The sequence below is a fragment of the Mustelus asterias genome, chromosome 9, assembly GCF_964213995.1.
Source record: "Mustelus asterias chromosome 9, sMusAst1.hap1.1, whole genome shotgun sequence".
NCBI classification, from domain to species: Eukaryota; Metazoa; Chordata; class Chondrichthyes; order Carcharhiniformes; family Triakidae; genus Mustelus; species Mustelus asterias.
Window position 1 is genome coordinate 83040123 of NC_135809.1, and position 18918 is coordinate 83059040.

General features: G+C 43.9%; 1 protein-coding gene across 1 annotated transcript in view; it reads left to right on the forward strand.

Moving 5' to 3' along the window:
- Window positions 1–18918, forward strand: part of LOC144498778 (N-acetyl-beta-glucosaminyl-glycoprotein 4-beta-N-acetylgalactosaminyltransferase 1-like) — a 736002-nt gene that overhangs the window by 604923 nt on the left and 112161 nt on the right. Inside the window, exon 10 of the mRNA XM_078220446.1 lies at window positions 3230–3370. Coding sequence (XP_078076572.1) covers window positions 3230–3370 — 141 coding nt within the window. The remainder of the gene's footprint in view (window positions 1–3229; window positions 3371–18918) is intronic.

Genomic DNA, 18918 nt, shown 5'->3' on the forward strand with positions numbered 1-18918 from the left:
TTGGCTCTACTCTCTCTCTCCACAAATGCTGTCAGAACTGCTGAGATTTTCCAACATTTTTCTGTTTTTGTACTAGTTTTAATGTGTTGGAATTAAGTACTATGATCAAACATCTTAAAATAGAGAATGTTTTAAGGGAAAATTAAATATCAAGCAAGTTAAATGTGGATAAACATGTTCTTAAGTGACCATCCTTATGGACCTAAAGTATAAGCTCGTCATTTATAGCAATGCTTCACATGTTAGTCTTCCTATTGGGTATTCTAATGCAGTTGGTTTCATAATCTGATGTACACTGTATGAAATCTGTGAACAAGAAAAGGTTACAGATTGACCTTCTTGACTTGAAACAAATGCTCGAGAGAAAGGAAATCTTGAATATTATATGTGCTGATGCGAATCATCAACATTCAGATTGTTTGACAAATTGAAGTGCATGCAGAAAGAAATTTCTACGGGTCCAAGAGTAGAAGCATCTCAAAGTGCAATGACTTGCACAGAATATAGAGACCAATGATTTAATTTGTTTTGAAATTTGGTAGGTACATATAAACGTTTCTTAATTGGAGAAAGGAATTTAATAATTGTGTATTAATTATTGTCTACTTATACTCCTATGAAAACAAATAGACCAAAATTGTGGCTGTTAGGTTAGGTGTATCTCTGTAAATAAATGCTTTTAAAAGCATGTAGAGATTGCTCAGGCTTTACTGCCTGGTTTTCTGGAATATAATATTATGCCTCAGTTCATGATTTGGCACGATTATAATTCACTTACAAATTACACTAAGCTGAGTGCTTTACACTAATTGTATATAGCTTTTTTGTACTTCCTTGTGTAAGTTTGGAATATCTCTTTAAATTAGCATTTTGTCCCCAAGAAAATGGGTCAGTATTGATTTTAATCATTTTTCACTGCAAATTCATTCATAGATTAACAAGAATTTTAATTTTTGATTTTTTGACTCCACATATATTTTAAAATCATGCTATATGTACAGGTGTACAGTCTAAACCACGGATTGTATCATGTTATGTTTGTAACAACACAATATGACATTATGCTTTCTTGAATGGTGGTTTTAGCACTGGTAATCAGGAAATCCAAGGAAAATACATTTGGAGGGCTGACTAGAACTATTCCTGAAAGGTTTTTATTTCAGAAGTGAGTTAGTTCTTGTCCAATTGGGGAATGTAATCTCACAAATTGCATCTTGCAGACTGCAGCTCACACAATAGCTCAGCTGACATTTCAACATGCAGTTATATATATGACTGCAGCAAAAAGTAATATTTCCCTGTCTTAGTGACGTTGAAAGATTAAATTTAAAATGCCATCCATCATTGTAACTGTTAATAATTTTGTCAGCTGTAAAAGTCTTGATGGACTTTTTTCTACTTGTTTCCACCTTTTGCTATCACTAAAGGCCAGTCAGACTCTATTGAGGGTATACAGCGTAGAAAAACAGTGTGTGTATTCATCCATAGAGACCCTGAGATCCAATGTTCAATCTCCACTCAATGCTGAGATGAATGATCTCAGGCTGTAAGGGACACTATGAGCTACCAAGTTAGGAAAGGTAATTTTAACCTCCAAAAAACAATGGGTTTGTGTGGGTTGGGAAATTGTGTAAGGTGGCACGGTGGCAGAGTGATTAGCGCTGCTGCCTCACAGCACTAGGGACCTGGGTTCGATTCCCGGCTTGGGTCACTGCCTGTGTGGAGTTTGGACGTTCTCCCCGTGTCTGCGTGGGTTTCCTCTGGGTGCTCCGGTTTCCTCCCACAGTCCAAAAGACATGCCGGTTAGGTGCATTGGCCATGCTAAGTTCTCCCTCAGTGTACCTTAACAGGCGCCGGAGTGTAGTGACTAGGGGATTTTTACAGTAACTTCATTGCAGTGTTAATTTAAACCTGCTTGTGACACTAATAAATAAACTTTAAAACTTTAACTTTAAATTAACGTTTTTTAAACTTCAAATGAGAACCCTTGAACCTGCCCACTTCCAGTTTTAATAGAGTTTATTCTCAGGTGGCAACAGGCTGATCAGTGAATGATTTTAAGAAGACTGTGTTTCTCCATTTGAGCACGCAAATTTATCTCACAAATGTTGGCCAGGCTTCCCAACCTTAATTGGGAAATCTAGCAGTTAAGAGCAGTCGACTCCTTTGAACATACTCTAGCCTCCACCAGGATTGCTCCCTCCTCCATGTCCTTCTGTCAGTCAGATTGGCTGTTGGGTAGAGTACCTGGAGAAATATTTAAAGCATCCTGCAATTTCCCGTCCATAACCTCCCCCTCCCAATCACCAGTCACTACATTGAATGTCCATCTTGTTCAGTATCAGGACCCAAAATGTTAGTTCAAGTTCCCTCATCTGATAACTATCCAGTGACTCTAAAGTTCACTTTGACTGCCTAGTGTGGCTGTAGTACCCTCCTGCAGTAGTACGGTTGTGAACACTCAATGTCTACACTCAACACTCAATGGGGCGGCACGGTAGCACAGTGGTTAGCACTGCTGCTTCACAGCTCCAGGGACCTGGGTTCGATTTCCGGCTTGGGTCACTGTCTGTGTGGAGTTTGCACATTCTCCTCATGTCTGCGTGGGTTTCCTCCGGGTGCTCCGGTTTCCTCCCACAGTCCAAAGATGTGCAGGTTAGGTTGATTGGCCATGCTAAAAAATTGCCCTTAGTGTCCTGGGATGCGTAGGTTAGAGGGATTAGTGGGTAAATGTGTGGGGATATGGGGGTAGGGCCTGGGTGGGATTGTGGTCGGTGCAGACTCGATGGGCCGAATGGCCTCTTTCTGTGCTGTAGGGTTTCTAAGTTTCTAAGTTCTAAGTCTAAAGTCACTATGTTGTTGGCTATATGCACAAGATAACAAAGAACTGTTGGGGGCTATGGAATTGTACCTCACTGTCATTGTACTCGAGAGAGAAGAAGGGAGGGAATTATACATGAGTTAGAACTTAATGTGCAAGTTAAACAGAGACAAAACAAGTAGCTTTGTCTGTTCTCTGGTTGCAGCAAGTACTCAAAGGACAGAACTAAGTCCCCAAAATCTGTCTGTGTGATAGGCAAGCTAAGGGCATGCACGTAATGGAGTATGACTGAATAGCTTGCACTCTCTAGTGGCATATAACATCCGCTTTCTGTGTCCTTAATCCTACTTTAGAAATTATGTTTCCTGTTTCGAGTACTGAATGTGAAAATTTATGTTTTAACCATAGAAGAATCGTCACTGAAGATGAACAGCGTTGATCATATCCCACAAACCCTTGCAAGTCATGCAGGAGGTCACAAGATGGTACGCAGAGAGTTGCACGCTGCAGACATGCTCAAACCAGATCCCAGGGACACCTTCTTCCTGAGTGAGTTCTGTTTAGATTTTCACTCAGTCTCAGAAAATACGGATTGGAATCCGCATTTGCTTCCAGCTCTCTGCTTCTGACAGATTTTCATGACAAGGTTTTCATTATTATAATATCCCCCCATTTTGCTGACTCAATACATTGTTTAAAATTACTCAAATGATTATCACCCAACAGTATCCAGGTTACTTCGGAAGGGTGGGTGGAATTTCACCAAGCAGTTAGAGGTGGGACAAGTGTCTGGCAGGCCGACAGAATCATGGAGATAGACATTTGCCAGTAAGCCAAACCTTCCTGCCTTTCTTTGATTTACCGAGGGTGGGTTGCTAGTTGGTAAGCATCATGGGCGAAATGTGCAGTCCACTGAAGCAATTAAAACACCAATAAAGAACCATTTTATAGATGCAGTGGTTTTTTTCAAAGGCATACAGGTCACACCCTATTAAGTATCATCAATCTGGCATGGTAAGGAAAGTGAGTGCTCAGCAAGGAGGCATTGGCATAACAAGCTGCCTTCATTGCAACTAGAGAATGCAAGCTATATAGGGAGTAAATAGGCCAGCCCTGGGTAAAGGCAAATGCTGACAGGAGCACCTCATTGAAGCAATTATTTTGAGGGTTTTGATATAGTGAGTGCGCTTTGGTGCCATTTTACTTATGCCATTTCAAGAGATAGAGTGCGGCATTGAACGAAGCTGGGTCTTATACAGAAACCATATACTCTGAGGTGGCGTGGTCCACTGAGGAGGAGTTGCAGCGCTCTGCAACTCACTATTTACAGTGACAGGCGCATCAACCACCAGAGGACCAGCAGTTGCAGCATCCACCACAGGGAACAACATCTGGGAGCAGCAGAGCAGATGGTTGAGGGGTTGCTTGCAGAAGGAGGTGTTACCTTGTGCACAGGATCTATAGGCCTAGGGTTAGCTTCTTTAAGCTGGCAGAATAGCAGTGTCTTTGGCTTTGGCTGTCGGTTAGGTGTCACTATTTGTACATCCTCATGGAGGATGACTTTTTAAAAAATATTCGTTTATAGATGTGAGCATCACTGGCTAGGCCAGAATTTGTTTTTCATCCTTAATTGCCCTTGAGAAAGTGGTGGTGAGCTGCCTTCATGAACTGCGGCAGTCCATGTGTGCTAATACACCCAGCTGTTAGAGAGGGAGCACCAGGTTTTTGACTTGGTGACAGTGGAGGAACAATGAAATAGTTCCACATTAGTAAAGTGTGTGATATGGAGCAGAACTTGCAGGTGGTGGTATTCCTGTGTGCCTGCTGCCCTTGTCCTTCTAGGTAGTAGAGCTCAAGGATTGTAAAGTTGTGTTGAAGGAGGTTTGTTGAGTTGCTGCAGTGCATCTTGTGAATGTTACATATTGCTGCCACTGTGCATCAGTGGTGGAAGGGGTGATTGTTTAAGATGGATGATTAGGTGACTGCTTTGTCCTGGATGGTGTTGAGCTTCTTGAGTGTTGTTGGAGCTGCGCTCATCCAGACAAGTGGACAGTATTCCATCACACTCCTGACTTGTAGATGGTGGACAGGTTTTGGGGAATCGCTGCAGAATTCCCAACCTCTGACCTGCTCACTTATGGCTTGTCCAGTGCACAATCTTGAAAGGGAATTGGAACTGGCACCAGAGTATGTTGGGGATGGACAAGCTTTCTTTCAGGGGAAGGATGAAGAAGAGGAAAGCCCAGCTGAACATCACCACCCAGAGGTGCCTGGCATAGATCTGCATGAACCTGATGTTGTGAGACTTCTTACTATAGATCTGCATGCCAGAGAAGATTGAGCTGTCCTTATCCAGCCAACTTTCAACTGAGGGCTATGCGAGCATTATTGCCCTTCTGTCATCTCTTACCTTGTTGTTCACACAGCATCCTCACACACCATCTCTTTCCTGCAGACATTCTGCAATTAGAAGACATCCCTGCATTACCTCCTCCACCCCACATTCTCTTGGTATTCCCATACATGAACTGACCCACCTCATTGTGGGATTGGAAACAAGGTGTCAAAACTTCATTAAAGCCAATTGAATAAAAGGGATAGTGTCAGCATGAGGATGAAGTTGGCTGAGTGACAGGAATCAGAGAGCAGTGGTGATCAGTCATTTTTCAGACTGGAAGGAAGTTTATGGTGAGGATTCCGCAGGGATCGTTGTTCGGACCCCTGTTTTTCTCAATCTACCTTAATGAGCTGGACTTGGGTGTAAGTCCAAAACATGTGAATGACGCAAAACGTGGAAGTATTGTGAACACTGAGGCAGATAATAATAAACTTCAAGAGGTTGTAGACAGGTTGGTGGAATGGGCAGACAGGTGGCAGATGAAATTTACTGCAGGGAAGTAGGTAGTGATTTATTTTAATAGGAAGAACAGATAGGTAATATAAAATAAAGGATACAATTCTAAAGAGGGTGTAGGAGTAAAGAGACCTGAGGGTGCATATGCACAAATCATTAAAGGGAGCAGGGCAGGTTGAGAAAGCAGGTAATGAGGCATATGGTTCCTGGGCTTTATAAATAGGGGCAGTAGAGTACAATAGCAAGGACATTATAATGAACACAGGTTCAACCTCAAATGGATCATTGTGCCCAATTCTAGGCAGGCATGTCAGGTAAGATGTTAAGACATTAGGGATGGAGCGGAAAAGATTCACAGGAATGGCTCTCGAGATGAGGGACAGCCTCAAAATAAGGGGGGGCCGGTTCAGAACAGAGTTGAGGGGGAACTTCTTCTCTCAGAGGGTAGTGAATATCTGGAATTCTCTGCCCATTGAAGTGGTGGAGGCTTCCACATTGAATATGTTTAAATCACGGGTAGATAGTTTTCTGATCGATAAGGGAATTAGGGGGTATGGGGAGCAGGCGGGTAAGTGGAACTGATTCGCTTCAGATCAGCCATGATCTTGTTGAATGGCGGGGCAGGCTCGAAGGGCCAGATGGCCTACTCCTGCTCCTATTTCTTATGTTCTTATGTTCTTATGTCGGTTACATTGATAGATTGGGTTGTTTTCCTTAAGAGAGAAGGTTGAGCGGAAATTTGATAGAGGTGTTTAAAATCACAGATAAAGGAGAAACTGATGATAGGGTTGAGAACCAGAAGACACTGATACCAGGCGAAAGAGAAGCAATGGCAATGTGAGGAAAAACAGTTCTATGCAGAGAATGGTTAGGAGCTGGAAAGCACTACCTGAGAGTGTGGTGGAGGCAGATTCAGATGTGACTTGTAGAAAGCTGACATGCCCATAATGGGCTCCTTCTGTGTTGCAGCCATTCCATGATTCTTGTGGTCATCATTGTTATCCTTCCATAAAAATGATGGATGTGAAGCTTCATATGGTATACTTTTGCTGATAGCTGAGGAGACCAATCAGCAGGTTCTGCTGCCAGCGCTGCATATGAAGTGATTACCAGTTATCATTGTGTGTTGTTGTTTTGGTGGTTGGCGCCTATTCCAAAGTTGCTCCAGCCCCCAATCGGCATGATGGTGCATACAGTCTACAGGTGATGTCGCCATTTTCCTTTGTCATCAGCTAGGTCTCTACGGCACAAAAATAGTTGTAAATGCCTTCATGTCATGACGCAGAACTTTGGGCATCTTACTAGTCGTCTGGCTCTGGCTTACCCACCATACAAAGTATCCTTGGGTATGTGGCTGATTTGCATCCTGCGAACATGCCCAAGCCAGCGAAGTCATCTCTGCTTGGTGAGTGCCAACATACTTGAGACAGCTCCCTTTGAGAGGACTGCTGCAAAGATGAAAGTTGTTGAGCTTCCTTTCTTGATAGCTGTAAGTTGTCTATATTTAACAGCCAAACAACGAGGTGCTGAGAACTCAGGCCACATAAACCAACACATGGGCCCAAAACTCTTGGTCCCATGACTCTATGATTCTAAATAATGCTACATAAATTGGCCAGTATAAGCTTTCCCCGTGACTAACCCTTTGCGCACTTTGGCTGCCAGACAGACCTGAGACCAACACATCCATTCCCACTTTAATATTATTCTACCTTTTTTTATTAATTTTTTCCACTTAAATCCCTCTCGTCATTATGCCTCCTTTCATTTTGTCCCATCTTAGATATTCTGCCTTCCTAAATCGCTATCCCAACCCTTTAGTACTCCTCAAATCGCCAACTCTTTTGCCACCGTGCCAGGCTTGACCCCACTTAAATAAGCCAACAGCCTCCCTCTTTGCCTCTCTTGGCATCTTTTGAAAGGTTTATTAGGGGGCGTGGCACTGCCTCAATAGCAGCAGATGACCCTTTGAATACGAAAGCTGAACCTGAGGGAATATCTAGCATGAAATAAACAAAACTGGTTGCATTAACCCTGGGTGTCCAATGTGGAAACTGCTTCATTTTCCCAGCACTAACATGCTGCATTTAGAGGAGAGATTTTCCCACACAGTCTTGTGCATTCCCCATGTTCAGTTTGGACAGCCATGCAGTTATTTCTTGTTTTTAAAAAAAATATTTCTCCCATTATAAGTGGTTTGAAAAAGAGAAAAATGTGCATTTTAAAGGCTACGTAATTGTTGAGCATGGCCAAATGCTCTGTTGCTCTTTAAACCCACCAAAACCACACAAACTTTACACCTGTTAACTGTCAATAAGCTGTACACTGCCTCAGTTATCTAATGAGATGTAGCAGATAGAGATGAGCTTGCTGGAGATGTTATGGTAATTAAACTGCTGGCAAGCCCACACTTGTTTTATCTTATACATAATGGCACCCAGCGCAGCCATGAATAGCCCGAATAAGATTACTAGATTACAGAGTCCTCTGGCTGTAAATATTTAATATATAATCAGAGTAATATTTTGTCTGTCAAAAAAAATCATATTAAAGGAGATAGACAGAATCCACTGAATCTATACAATGAAGACGTCTACACTTTTAAAAAGTGAGTTTTCTTTCAGAATGTGCTGACCCTGTTCAGTTATCTGAATGTCTCACAGCCTGACATATCCTGCACTGCTTCCAACAGCAGTCTCTGACAGATCAACCCTGCTTACTACAACATACCTTACTCATGTCACTATAACACTCTCTGACATACCTGACTCCCATCACTGCAATACTGTCTGACATAACTTATATTCCTCGCCTGTAATAGCGATTAACCCTCAGCCCTCACCATAATATTCTCTGGCATATGGGAACAGCAATGTAGTGGTAATGTTACTAGACAAGTAATCCAGAGGCCAGGCCTAATGCTGCAGAGACATTAATTCAAATCCCTTTGGCTGAGTGAATTTAAATTAAAAAATAAAACTTGAATAAAAGGCTGGTCTCATTAATAATTATCATGAAACTACCCAATTGTTGTAAAAACCCATTTAGTTCACTAATGTCATTCAGAGGAGGAAATCTGCGGCCCTTATCCAGCCTGGTCTACATGTGATTCCAGATCCAAAGCAGTGTGGTTGACTCTGAAATGGCCTAGTAAGACACTCAGTTCTACCAAACCACTGTAGAGAAATCAAAAGATGGATAAAACTGGATGGACCATCTGACATCAATCTAGAAACTGGAAATAACAATGGCACACCCTGTCCAGTCAACCCTGGAAAGTCCTTCTCACCAACATATGTGAACTCGTGCCAAAATTGGGAGAGCTGTCCCACAGGCTCATCAAGCAACAACAGCCTGACATAGCTACACTCACCAAATTAAATCTTACGGCCAATGTCCAATACTCCTCCATCACCATTCCTGGGTATGTCTTGTCTAACTGGCAGAACAAATCCACCAGAGATGCTGAGCACAATGTTATATACAATGTTATATACAGTCAAGAGGGTGTGGCCCTGGGCCCCATGAAGTTTTGTAGGATCAGGCAGGTAAGGAAACCTGCTGATCATCCCTTACTGCCTTCTCTCAGCAGATAAATCACTTCTCCTTCATATAGAACATTATTGGCAAGAAGTACTGAGGGTGGTTAGGGCACCGAATGAACTCCTGGTGGAGGAGTTCAATGTCCATCATCAAGTGTAGCTCAGTAGCATCACTACCTACCAGGTGGGCAGTCTGTTGAATGGCATATCTGCTGGACCAGTGGTGAGGGAATCAACAAGAAGGAAAAACTTACTTGATATTGTCCTCACCAATCTACCTGTCATAGACACAGCTGTCCATGACAGTGCTGTTAGGAGTGACCACTGCACAGTGTTTGTGGAGACAAAGCCCCACCTTAGTGCTAAGGACATTTTCCATCATTTTGTGTGGCATTGCCATTGTGCTAAATTGAATAGATTCAGAACAGCACAAAACCTGACATCCATGAGCCTCTGTGGGCCATGGGCAACATCAGTAGAATTGCTTTAAACACAATCTGTAACTTCATGACCAGCATATCCCTCACTCTACCGTCAAACAAGTGGAATCAACTATGTTTCAATGAGGAGTGCAGGAGAGCATGCCAGGAGCAGAACCACACAAACAAAAAACAGCAGACCAAACTGATAAAACTACAATGTAGGACTACTCATATGCAAACCAATAGATCTGACTAAAAGTTTACAATCCTGCCACATCCGGTCATGAATGGTGGGGGCAATTAAGCAACTTAGCAGAGGGGCAGGCTATACAAATATTCCCTTCGTCAATGTTGGAGGAGCCCAGCACATCTGTGCAAAAGACAAGGCTGAGACATTTGCAACCATCTTCAGCTAGAAGTGCCAAATGGATGATCCATCTCAACCTCATTCTGAAGTCCCCGCCAGACTTTAGACAATTCGATTCACTCCTCATCATGCCAGGAAACCTCCTGAAAGCACTTGATACAGTAAAAGCAATCAGTCCTGGTGACACCCTAGCTTTACTAATGAAGAATTGTGCTCCAGAACTATCTGCGGCCTAGCCAAGCCTTTCACAGTATATATACATCTACTTCACCTAGGTATGTTCTGTCCACAAAAGGCAAGACAAATCTAATATTGACAATTACTGCCCATCAGTTTACTTTCAATCAGCAGCAAAGTGATGGAAGGTGTCACTGACAGTGCTATCAAACGGCGCTTATTCAACAAAAACCTGTTCACTAATGCTCAAATTTGGTTCTGCCCGGGCCACTCAGCTCCAGAACTCATTCCAGCCTTGGTCCAAACCTTGAAAAAAATAGCTGAACTCAAGAGGTGAGGTAAGAGTGACTGTCCTTGACATCAAGGCAACATTTGACTGACTATGACATCAAGAAGCCCTAGTAAAACTGAGTCAATGGGAATTGGGGGATAACTCTCCACTGGTTGGAATGAAACCTTTGTTGCCATTCCTTAACTGTTGCTGGTCCAAAAACCTGCAACTCTGTCCCTAACAGCACTGTAGTTGTACCTATAACCACAGGAATTACAGCGGTTCAGGAGGTGGCTCACCACCATCTTCTCAAGGGTAATTGGAGGTGGGTAATAAATGGTGGCACAGTGAACAATGCCCACATCCCAAGAATGAGCAAAAAAAAAGTATCCTACACTACTCATTGTAACACTTCCTAACATATCTTGTATTCCTTACTGTAGTGTCCTCTATTGCCTTACACTGCTTATTGTAACTTTATAATATACAGATTACTGTTCATTGTGACACTCTCTTATATATCTCGGACTACTCACTCTGATACTCTCCAATATGTCCTACTCTGTTCAGTGTCTCCCACACTGCTCATTTAAATATTTTATAATTTTTCCTACACTACTCAGTGGAACACACTTTTATATCTCCCACATGACTAATTTCAGTCACAAGTGCAGTGCGGGTTCCAGAAGATAACTTGATAGTGTTTGAAATATAGTGGGCGATTTTACCATTTGATTTGGTTTATTATTGTCATGTATTGGGATACAGTGAAAAGTATTGTCTCTTACGAGCTGTTACAGACAAAACATTCCGATCACCCACCCCCAACTCACCCACCCGCTCGGCCACCTTCCCGCCAGGATATTACTGTCCGACCAAACTGAATGGAGATTTAAATGGCTCACTACTTCTGTCGGGGAAGCAACACCAAACAGCACTTCTGTAAAATCCTGGCAAATGTGATTTTAAATCAAACATGTCCTTTTTCTTCTTAAGTTTCTGCATAATCTGTATCCAGTCCTTTCCTTCTCCCCGTGTACTCTATGATTGGTATGTTTTGTCTGTAACAGCTCGCAAGAGACAATACTTTTCACTGTATCCCAATACATGTGACAATAATAAATCAATTGAATTCATTAGTGCTCATGGATTCATAGAATAGCATAGCAGGGGGCCATTCGGTCCATTGAGTCTGTGCTGTTCCTTTCAAAGAACAATCCAGTTAGTCCTTTCTCTTTCCCCATATCCCTGCAATATTTTCTCCTTCAGGTATTTATCCGATTCTGTTAGCAACTCATAAAACTGCCCCATCCCTCTATCAGACAACATACTCCAAACCTTAAAATAAGCAAAATTCTGCACATTGCTGGAATCTAAAACAAGAATAGAAGATTCTGGAAAAACTCACTCAAACAGTAGCAACTTGAACTAAAGACAGATGGCCTGATGTGAGATGGGGAGGGGTGTGAGGAGGTGGGGTTTGCATCAAGACAATACATGCATAGGATATTTTTTAAAACGGGGTTTAATATGGAGGAGAAAGGTCACAATCTAAAGTTGCCAAACTCAACATTCCCAGAGCCACAATATGTCCAACTAGAAGGAGCAGCATCTCATCTTCTGGTTCTTAAAGTTGCTACTTTTTGTTGCAGTTTCTACAGCTCTAACACATGCTCCCTCCCTTCAGTTCTGACGAAGAGTCAAAGGGCTCGAAACGTTCACTCTTTCTCTCCTAATAGATGCTGGCAGACCTGCTGAGTTTTTCCGGCGTCCTCTGCTCTGGACCAGGGGCACAAAATGCACCACGAAATAGAAAGGGCATGTCAGAAAGGCAAGGTCACAGTGATCATGGGGGATTTCAATATGCAGGTGGACTGGGTAAATAATGTTGCCAGTGGACCCAAAGAAAGGGAATTCATTGAATGTTTACAGGATGGCTTTTTGGAACAGCTTGTGATGGAGCCCACGAGGGAACAGGCTATTCTGGACTTAGTGTTATGTAATGAGCCAGACGTGATAAAAGATCTTAAAGTAAGGGAACACTTAGGAAGCAGTGATCATAATATGGTAGAATTCAGTCTGCAATTTGAAAGAAGGAAGGCAGAATCAGATGTGAAGGTTCTACAGTTAAATAAAGGTAATTACAGGCGCATGAGGGAGGAACTGACAAAAATCGACTGGAAGCAGAGCCTAGTGGGAAAGACAGTAGAACAGCAATGGCAGGAGTTTCTGGGAGTAATTGAGGACACAGTGCAGAGGTTCATCCCAAACAAAAGAAAGGTTATCAGAGGGGGGATTAGGCAGCCATGGCTGACAAAGGAAGTCAGGGAATGCATCAAGGCAAAAGAGAGAGCCTATAATGTGGCAAAGAGTAGTGGGAAGTCAGAAGATTGGGAAGGCTATAAAAACAAACAGAGGATAACAAAGAGAGAAATAAGGAAGGAGAGGATCAAATATGAAGGTAGGCTAGCCAGTAACATTAAGAATGATAGTAAAAGTTTCTTTAAATACATTAAAAACAAACGGGAGGCAAAAGTAGACATTGGGCCGCTCCAAAATGACGCTGGTAATCTAGTGATGGGAGACAAGGAAATAGCTGAGGAACTTAATAAGTACTTTGCATCAGTCTTCACAGTAGAAGACATGAGTAATATCCCAACAATTCAGGAAAGTCAGGGGGCAGAGTTGAATATGGTTGCCATCACAAAGGAGAAAGTGCTAGAGAAACTAAAAGGTCTGAAAATTGATAAATCTCCGGGCCCAGATGGGCTACATCCTAGAGTTCTAAAGGAGATAGCTGAAGAAATAGTGGAGGCGTTAGTTATGATCTTTCAAAAGTCACTGGAGTCAGGGAAAGTCCCAGAGGATTGGAAAATCGCTGTTGTAACCCCACTGTTCAAGAAGGGAACAAGAAAAAAGATGGAAAATTATAGGCCAATTAGCCTAACCTCAGTTGTTGGCAAAATTCTAGAATCCATCGTTAAGGATGAGATTTCTAAATTCTTGGAAGTGCAGGGTCGGATTAAGACAAGTCAGCATGGATTTAGTAAGGGGAGGTCGTGCCTGACAAACCTGTTAGAGTTCTTTGAAGAGATAACAAATAGGTTAGACCAAGGAGAGCCAATGGATGTTATCTATCTTGACTTCCAAAAGGCCTTTGACAAGGTGCCTCACGGGAGACTGCTGAGTAAAATAAGGGCCCATGGTATTCGAGGCAAGGTACTAACATGGATTGACGATTGGCTGTCAGACAGAAGGCAGAGAGTTGGGATAAAAGGTTCTTTCTCAGAATGGCAACCGGTGACAAGTGGTGTCCCGCAGGGTTCAGTGTTGGGGCCACAGCTGTTCTCTTTATATATTAACGATCTAGATGACGGGACTGGGAGCATTCTGGCCAAGTTTGCCGATGATACAAAGATAGGTGGAGGGGCAGGTAGTATTGAGGAGGTGGGGAGGCTGCAGAAAGATTTAGACAGTTTAGGAGAGTGGTCCAAGAAGTGGCTGATGAAATTCAACGTGGGCAAGTGCGAGGTCGTACACTTTGGAAAAAAGAATAGAGGCATGGACTATTTTCTAAACGGTGACAAAATTCATAATGCTAAAGTGCAAAGGGACTTGGGAGTCCTAGTCCAGGATTCTCTAAAGGTAAACTTGCAGGTTGAGTCCGTAATTAAGAAAGCAAATGTAATGTTGTCATTTATCTCAAGAGGCTTGGAATACAAAAGCAGGGATGTACTTCTGAGGCTTTATAAAGCACTGGTTAGGCCCCATTTGGAGTACTGTGAGCAATTTTGGGCCCCACACCTCAGGAAGGACATACTGGCACTGGAGCGGGTCCAGCGGAGATTCACACGGATGATCCCAGGAATGGTAGGCCTGACATACGATGAACGTCTGAGGATCGTGGGATTATATTCATTGGAGTTTAGGAGGTTGAGGGGAGATCTGATAGAAACTTACAAGATAATGAACGGCTTAGATAGGATGGACGTAGGGAAGTTGTTTCCATTAACAGGGGAGACTAGGACGCGGGGGCACAGCCTTAGAATAAAAGGGAGTCACTTTAGAACAGAGATGAGGAGAAATTTCTTCAGCCAGAGAGTGGTGGGTCTGTGGAATTCATTGCCACAGAGGGCTGTGGAGGCCGAGACGTTGAGCGTCTTCAAGACAGAAATTGATAAATTCTTGATTTCTCGAGGAATTAAGGGCTATGGGGAGAGAGCGGGTAAATGGAGTTGAAATCAACCATGATTGAATGGTGGAGTGGACTCGATGGGCCGAATGGCCTTACTTCCGCTCCTATGTCTTATGGTCTTATGGTCTTATTTTCCAAATCCTACCTACTCATTACATCAAACATTTTTAGCTTAGTTTGCCTCTCGTTTTTATTTCAATCACTGGAAAATGGGGCACTCTGGTTAGCCAACCTTGTAAGAAGTTTAACAACACCAGGTTAAAGTCCAACAGATTTGTTTGGTAGCAAAAGCCACACAAGCTTTCGGAGCCCCAAGCCCCTTCTTCAGGTGAGTGGGAATTCTGTTCACAAACAGGGCATATAAAGACACAAACTCAATTTACATGAATAATGGTTGGAATGCGAATACTTACAACTAATCAAGTCTTTAAGATATAAACAATGTGAGTGGAGAGAGCATCAAGGCAGGCTAAAGAGATGTGTATTGTCACCAGACAGTGAGACTCTGCAGGTCCAGGCAAGCTGTGGGGATTACAAATAGTGTGACATGAACCCAATATCCCGGTTGAGGCCGTCCTCATGTGTGCGGAACTTGGCTATCAGTTTCTGCTCAGCGACTCTGCGCTGTTGTGTGTTGTGAAGGCCGCCTTGGAGAACGCTTACCCGAATATCAGAGGCCGAATGCTCGTGACCGCTGAAGTGCTCCCCAACAGGAAGAGAACAGTCTTGCCTGGTGATTGTCGAGCGGTGTTCATTCATCCGTTGTCGCAGCGTCTGCATGGTTTCCCCAACGTTGGCCGAGTTGCAAGAGTATGTACCGTGTACCTGGTGGATGGTGTTCTCTCGCACATCATGACTATCCAACCTTTAACCATTGGAAATAGTCTCACTTTATTTATTTATCTTATCTCTTCATGATTTTCCATATGTCTGTCGAATTCCCTCTCCGCCATCTCTGCTCTAGGTGGAACAACTGAAGCTTTTGCAGGCTGTTCGTATCTTTCACCCCTGGAATCATTCCCATGATTCTCTTCTGCATCATCACCAAAGCCTTCACATCCTTTCTGAAGTGTGGTGCACAGATTAGGCACAGTTATTTAGCTGAGGCTGAACTAATGTTTAGTATAGGCTTGGTATAAATTCCTGGGTTTTGTACTTGATGCCTCTATTTATAAACCTGGTCTTTAACTGGTGTTGTTAAAACTCTTACTCTATTTATAAAGCCCAGGATCCCATGTGCATTATGAACCTATTCTCCCACTTTCAAAGATTGTGCCCAAACACCTTCAGATCTCTCTCTTCTTGTGTCATCTTTAAAATTGTCAGTCAGCCACTCACAGATGCTTAAGGGAGGTCATCGATGCCATGTTCAAAAGGGCCGATAATCCTGTGCAGTTCACCATAGACCTTGAGGGCCATGCAACTAGAGCTGTTGGATTCTGCTCCATCAGTAGATTTCCACATGTGGCACTGGGAGCTCTCTGGGAATAGGCAGCAGCATTCATAAGCCGCAAAGGTTTTAATTCCATTAGTGTGCACTGGTTTGTGACCATTGAGAATGAATCCTGTCGGTGTGTGTTCATTTCCCAGTGAGCTCTCATGGTTCTTACATCCTCACTCATTCTCAGGTGTCATAGCTGTTTGTTCCTCCTGGGCATCTGCTCCTGGGTGTTGGGGGGCATCCTCAGGAGACCTGACTCATGACATCTGTGTGGAACCCACAATGTCCAGCAGAGGAGGGGTACAGTGCCTCCCATGTCCAAACAAGGGCAACAATAGAACAGACGATTGGGCTGATCAAGATGAGGTTCCAGTGCCCGGGCTCCTCCAGTGTAGTTCTACAGCAATCCAGCTGCAAAATCCCAACAATATGGCCATTCAACACACATGAATAAATGCTCAAAACTATTTGTGCCGTAACTTCCTCAGAGCGGCAATCAGCAGCAGATTGCCACTCCGTAGTGACTTACTTGCGCATAAATACTAAAGCACCTGTCTTGACCAACTTTGCTGACTCTGGCTGGATGAGACTCAGGCAGTGACACAGGTCCCTGGTTCCAGGGGCGAAGTGTAAATGAAGCACAGCGAAGGAGGGCACTCCCCTTTTTTTAGGGCATTAGTTACTGTAAAGCCGCAGGTTGAAAGGTCCCATTGAAAATAACAGGCAGGCCAGGGTTCGGTAAGTGTCTAAGGTAAGTGGAAGGGATGTGAGGGTGGAGAGTTCAGACATCGGGCTGTGGAGTTTCCCGTACAGGTGGGGTTAGGGGGCTGTGGAATGCCATGGGGTTGGGGTGCTTCATTTGGGGTTTTGTGGGGTGTCCCGTCTGAATCTTTAAAATAGCTACACTGAAGTTCAAAGTGTTTTTGTTCCTTCTGACTCTTTCAGAATAGCTATTTGTATAAAACTGGCAGATTTATCCCCAGTTTGCAATTTAAATTGCTTTGTCGGATGGTTCCAGCACAGGGCAATTGTCCAGGGGAAGTTAGTCCTTCCGGACAATTGCTGCGTAAAGCCTCCCCAGGTAACCTCCGAGAGGGATTCCCCAGCACAACTTTAGGGTACTCCCCCAGATCTGGCACTGTGGAGCCAGGAAGTTGTGGGCCTAGATTTACACACAAAATTTGCAATTTCTTAGAATGATTGGACACTGATGTCAACCTTGCACCATGACAAAGTTCCTCACTTAGGTTTTCTACCACTATATCTTGGTACGACCTCAATATTCGTAGCTGAGGTGGAAGTAACCTGCTGTGCGCTATGCCCATTGATTGAGATGACCTTGGCGGCTCACCTCTGGTGGTCCGAGGCCCAGGGGGCCAGAGCCTACTGAGGGTCTCCTGCACAGGTGAAGGTGTATCCAACTGGAGGTACTCGGGTCATTGGCAGTGGGGTGGAGAAGTAGCTCACCCTTGCAGCACCCAGAGATAACTCCCGTGAGGAGGATTTATGGTACTCTTTTTCCCTGTCGATACATGATAGCATCTACTTAACTCCAGAAGGAAAAGAGGCCTCATTCCCCCCTCACCTAACCAAAGGTGTATAGATTCCATGGTCAGAGCAACAAAGTGCAAGTCCAACCCCACATCCGACAGTAACTCAGTGTTCTATTGCACCTGGCTCTTCACAGAGGAATCCATGTACTCACCAGGTGGAGCCATGGCTGAATTTGTGACTTGGATGGATTCCTCCGCCTTTTGCTCAAGGTTGCACAAAGCCTCTGACTGTTTCTTCATCTCCAGCAGGTTTTTAATGGCCATTCCCAGAGATGTGTTATTAGCATAGCACTCAGCAATGGGCCTGGTCTCCAGCTGCCCTCTGACTGTCAGGGACCTTGGCTGTCCCATTCTCCCATCAGCTACTCCTCTTCCCCCTGACATATCTGATGTGTTCACCACATTGTGACCCCGAGCCTAATTATGAAAGCATTCCCACTGTCTCTGTGCTGGTGGAGAATGCGGGACAATGATGTGATGGTGCATCCTCTTGGGTATTCCATGCCATCATCCTCAGAGGTGATTTTTTTGACATGCTCCTGACTGTAGGCTCTCTCCTGACTACAGGGACCTGTCATGGAGAACAGAGAGAATTAGCTAGTTAATGCACAATCACTTTTCCCTGTGCAGAAGCATGCGTGACCTTTATGCCCAGTTCTCGACACCAGATTGGAGACATTCTTACACTGCTCTGTCGACTCTGTAGCCTCACTGTCCAGAACTGGGCATCTGCCCTGTTCCCCAACCAGGTTGACTGCTTCATCCTCTGCAGAGGTCAGTAATCCGAGACCAGGGAGGCCGCTAGCAGTCTTAGAGCACTCGATGTTGCAATGCTGTCTTTTGTCCTGCAGGTAGACAGAAGGATTGAGAATTACCTCAATTCTCAGCAAACTCCTGTAAGAGCATCCAAGGCTATGACAGCTCACTTACCCTCCCTTGTACATGGATTCTCCTGAAACTGAGACAGGGAGAGGTCTCCTGCTGCCATCACTGGGAAACAGGACCTCCCACAGCCTGTTAGACCTGTTGGACAAAGCTCATGAGTACTGGACAGAAACCAAAAAGTTGCACTAAAGTTGTGCCGTGCCTGATAAATTTGTGATAAGGTTCCAAAACGTAGTGAAAAGGAAAAGCTGCAAAGTGCTGCACTGAATGGTGGGAGAAGTTGCTAAACCCTGGGGCCCCTCATTGTCTGTGCAGCAGGCACTTGCACAGCCAGATGGATGATGTTAGATTTCAGGAGTGTATGCCTGTCCAATGGCACCCACACCTCTG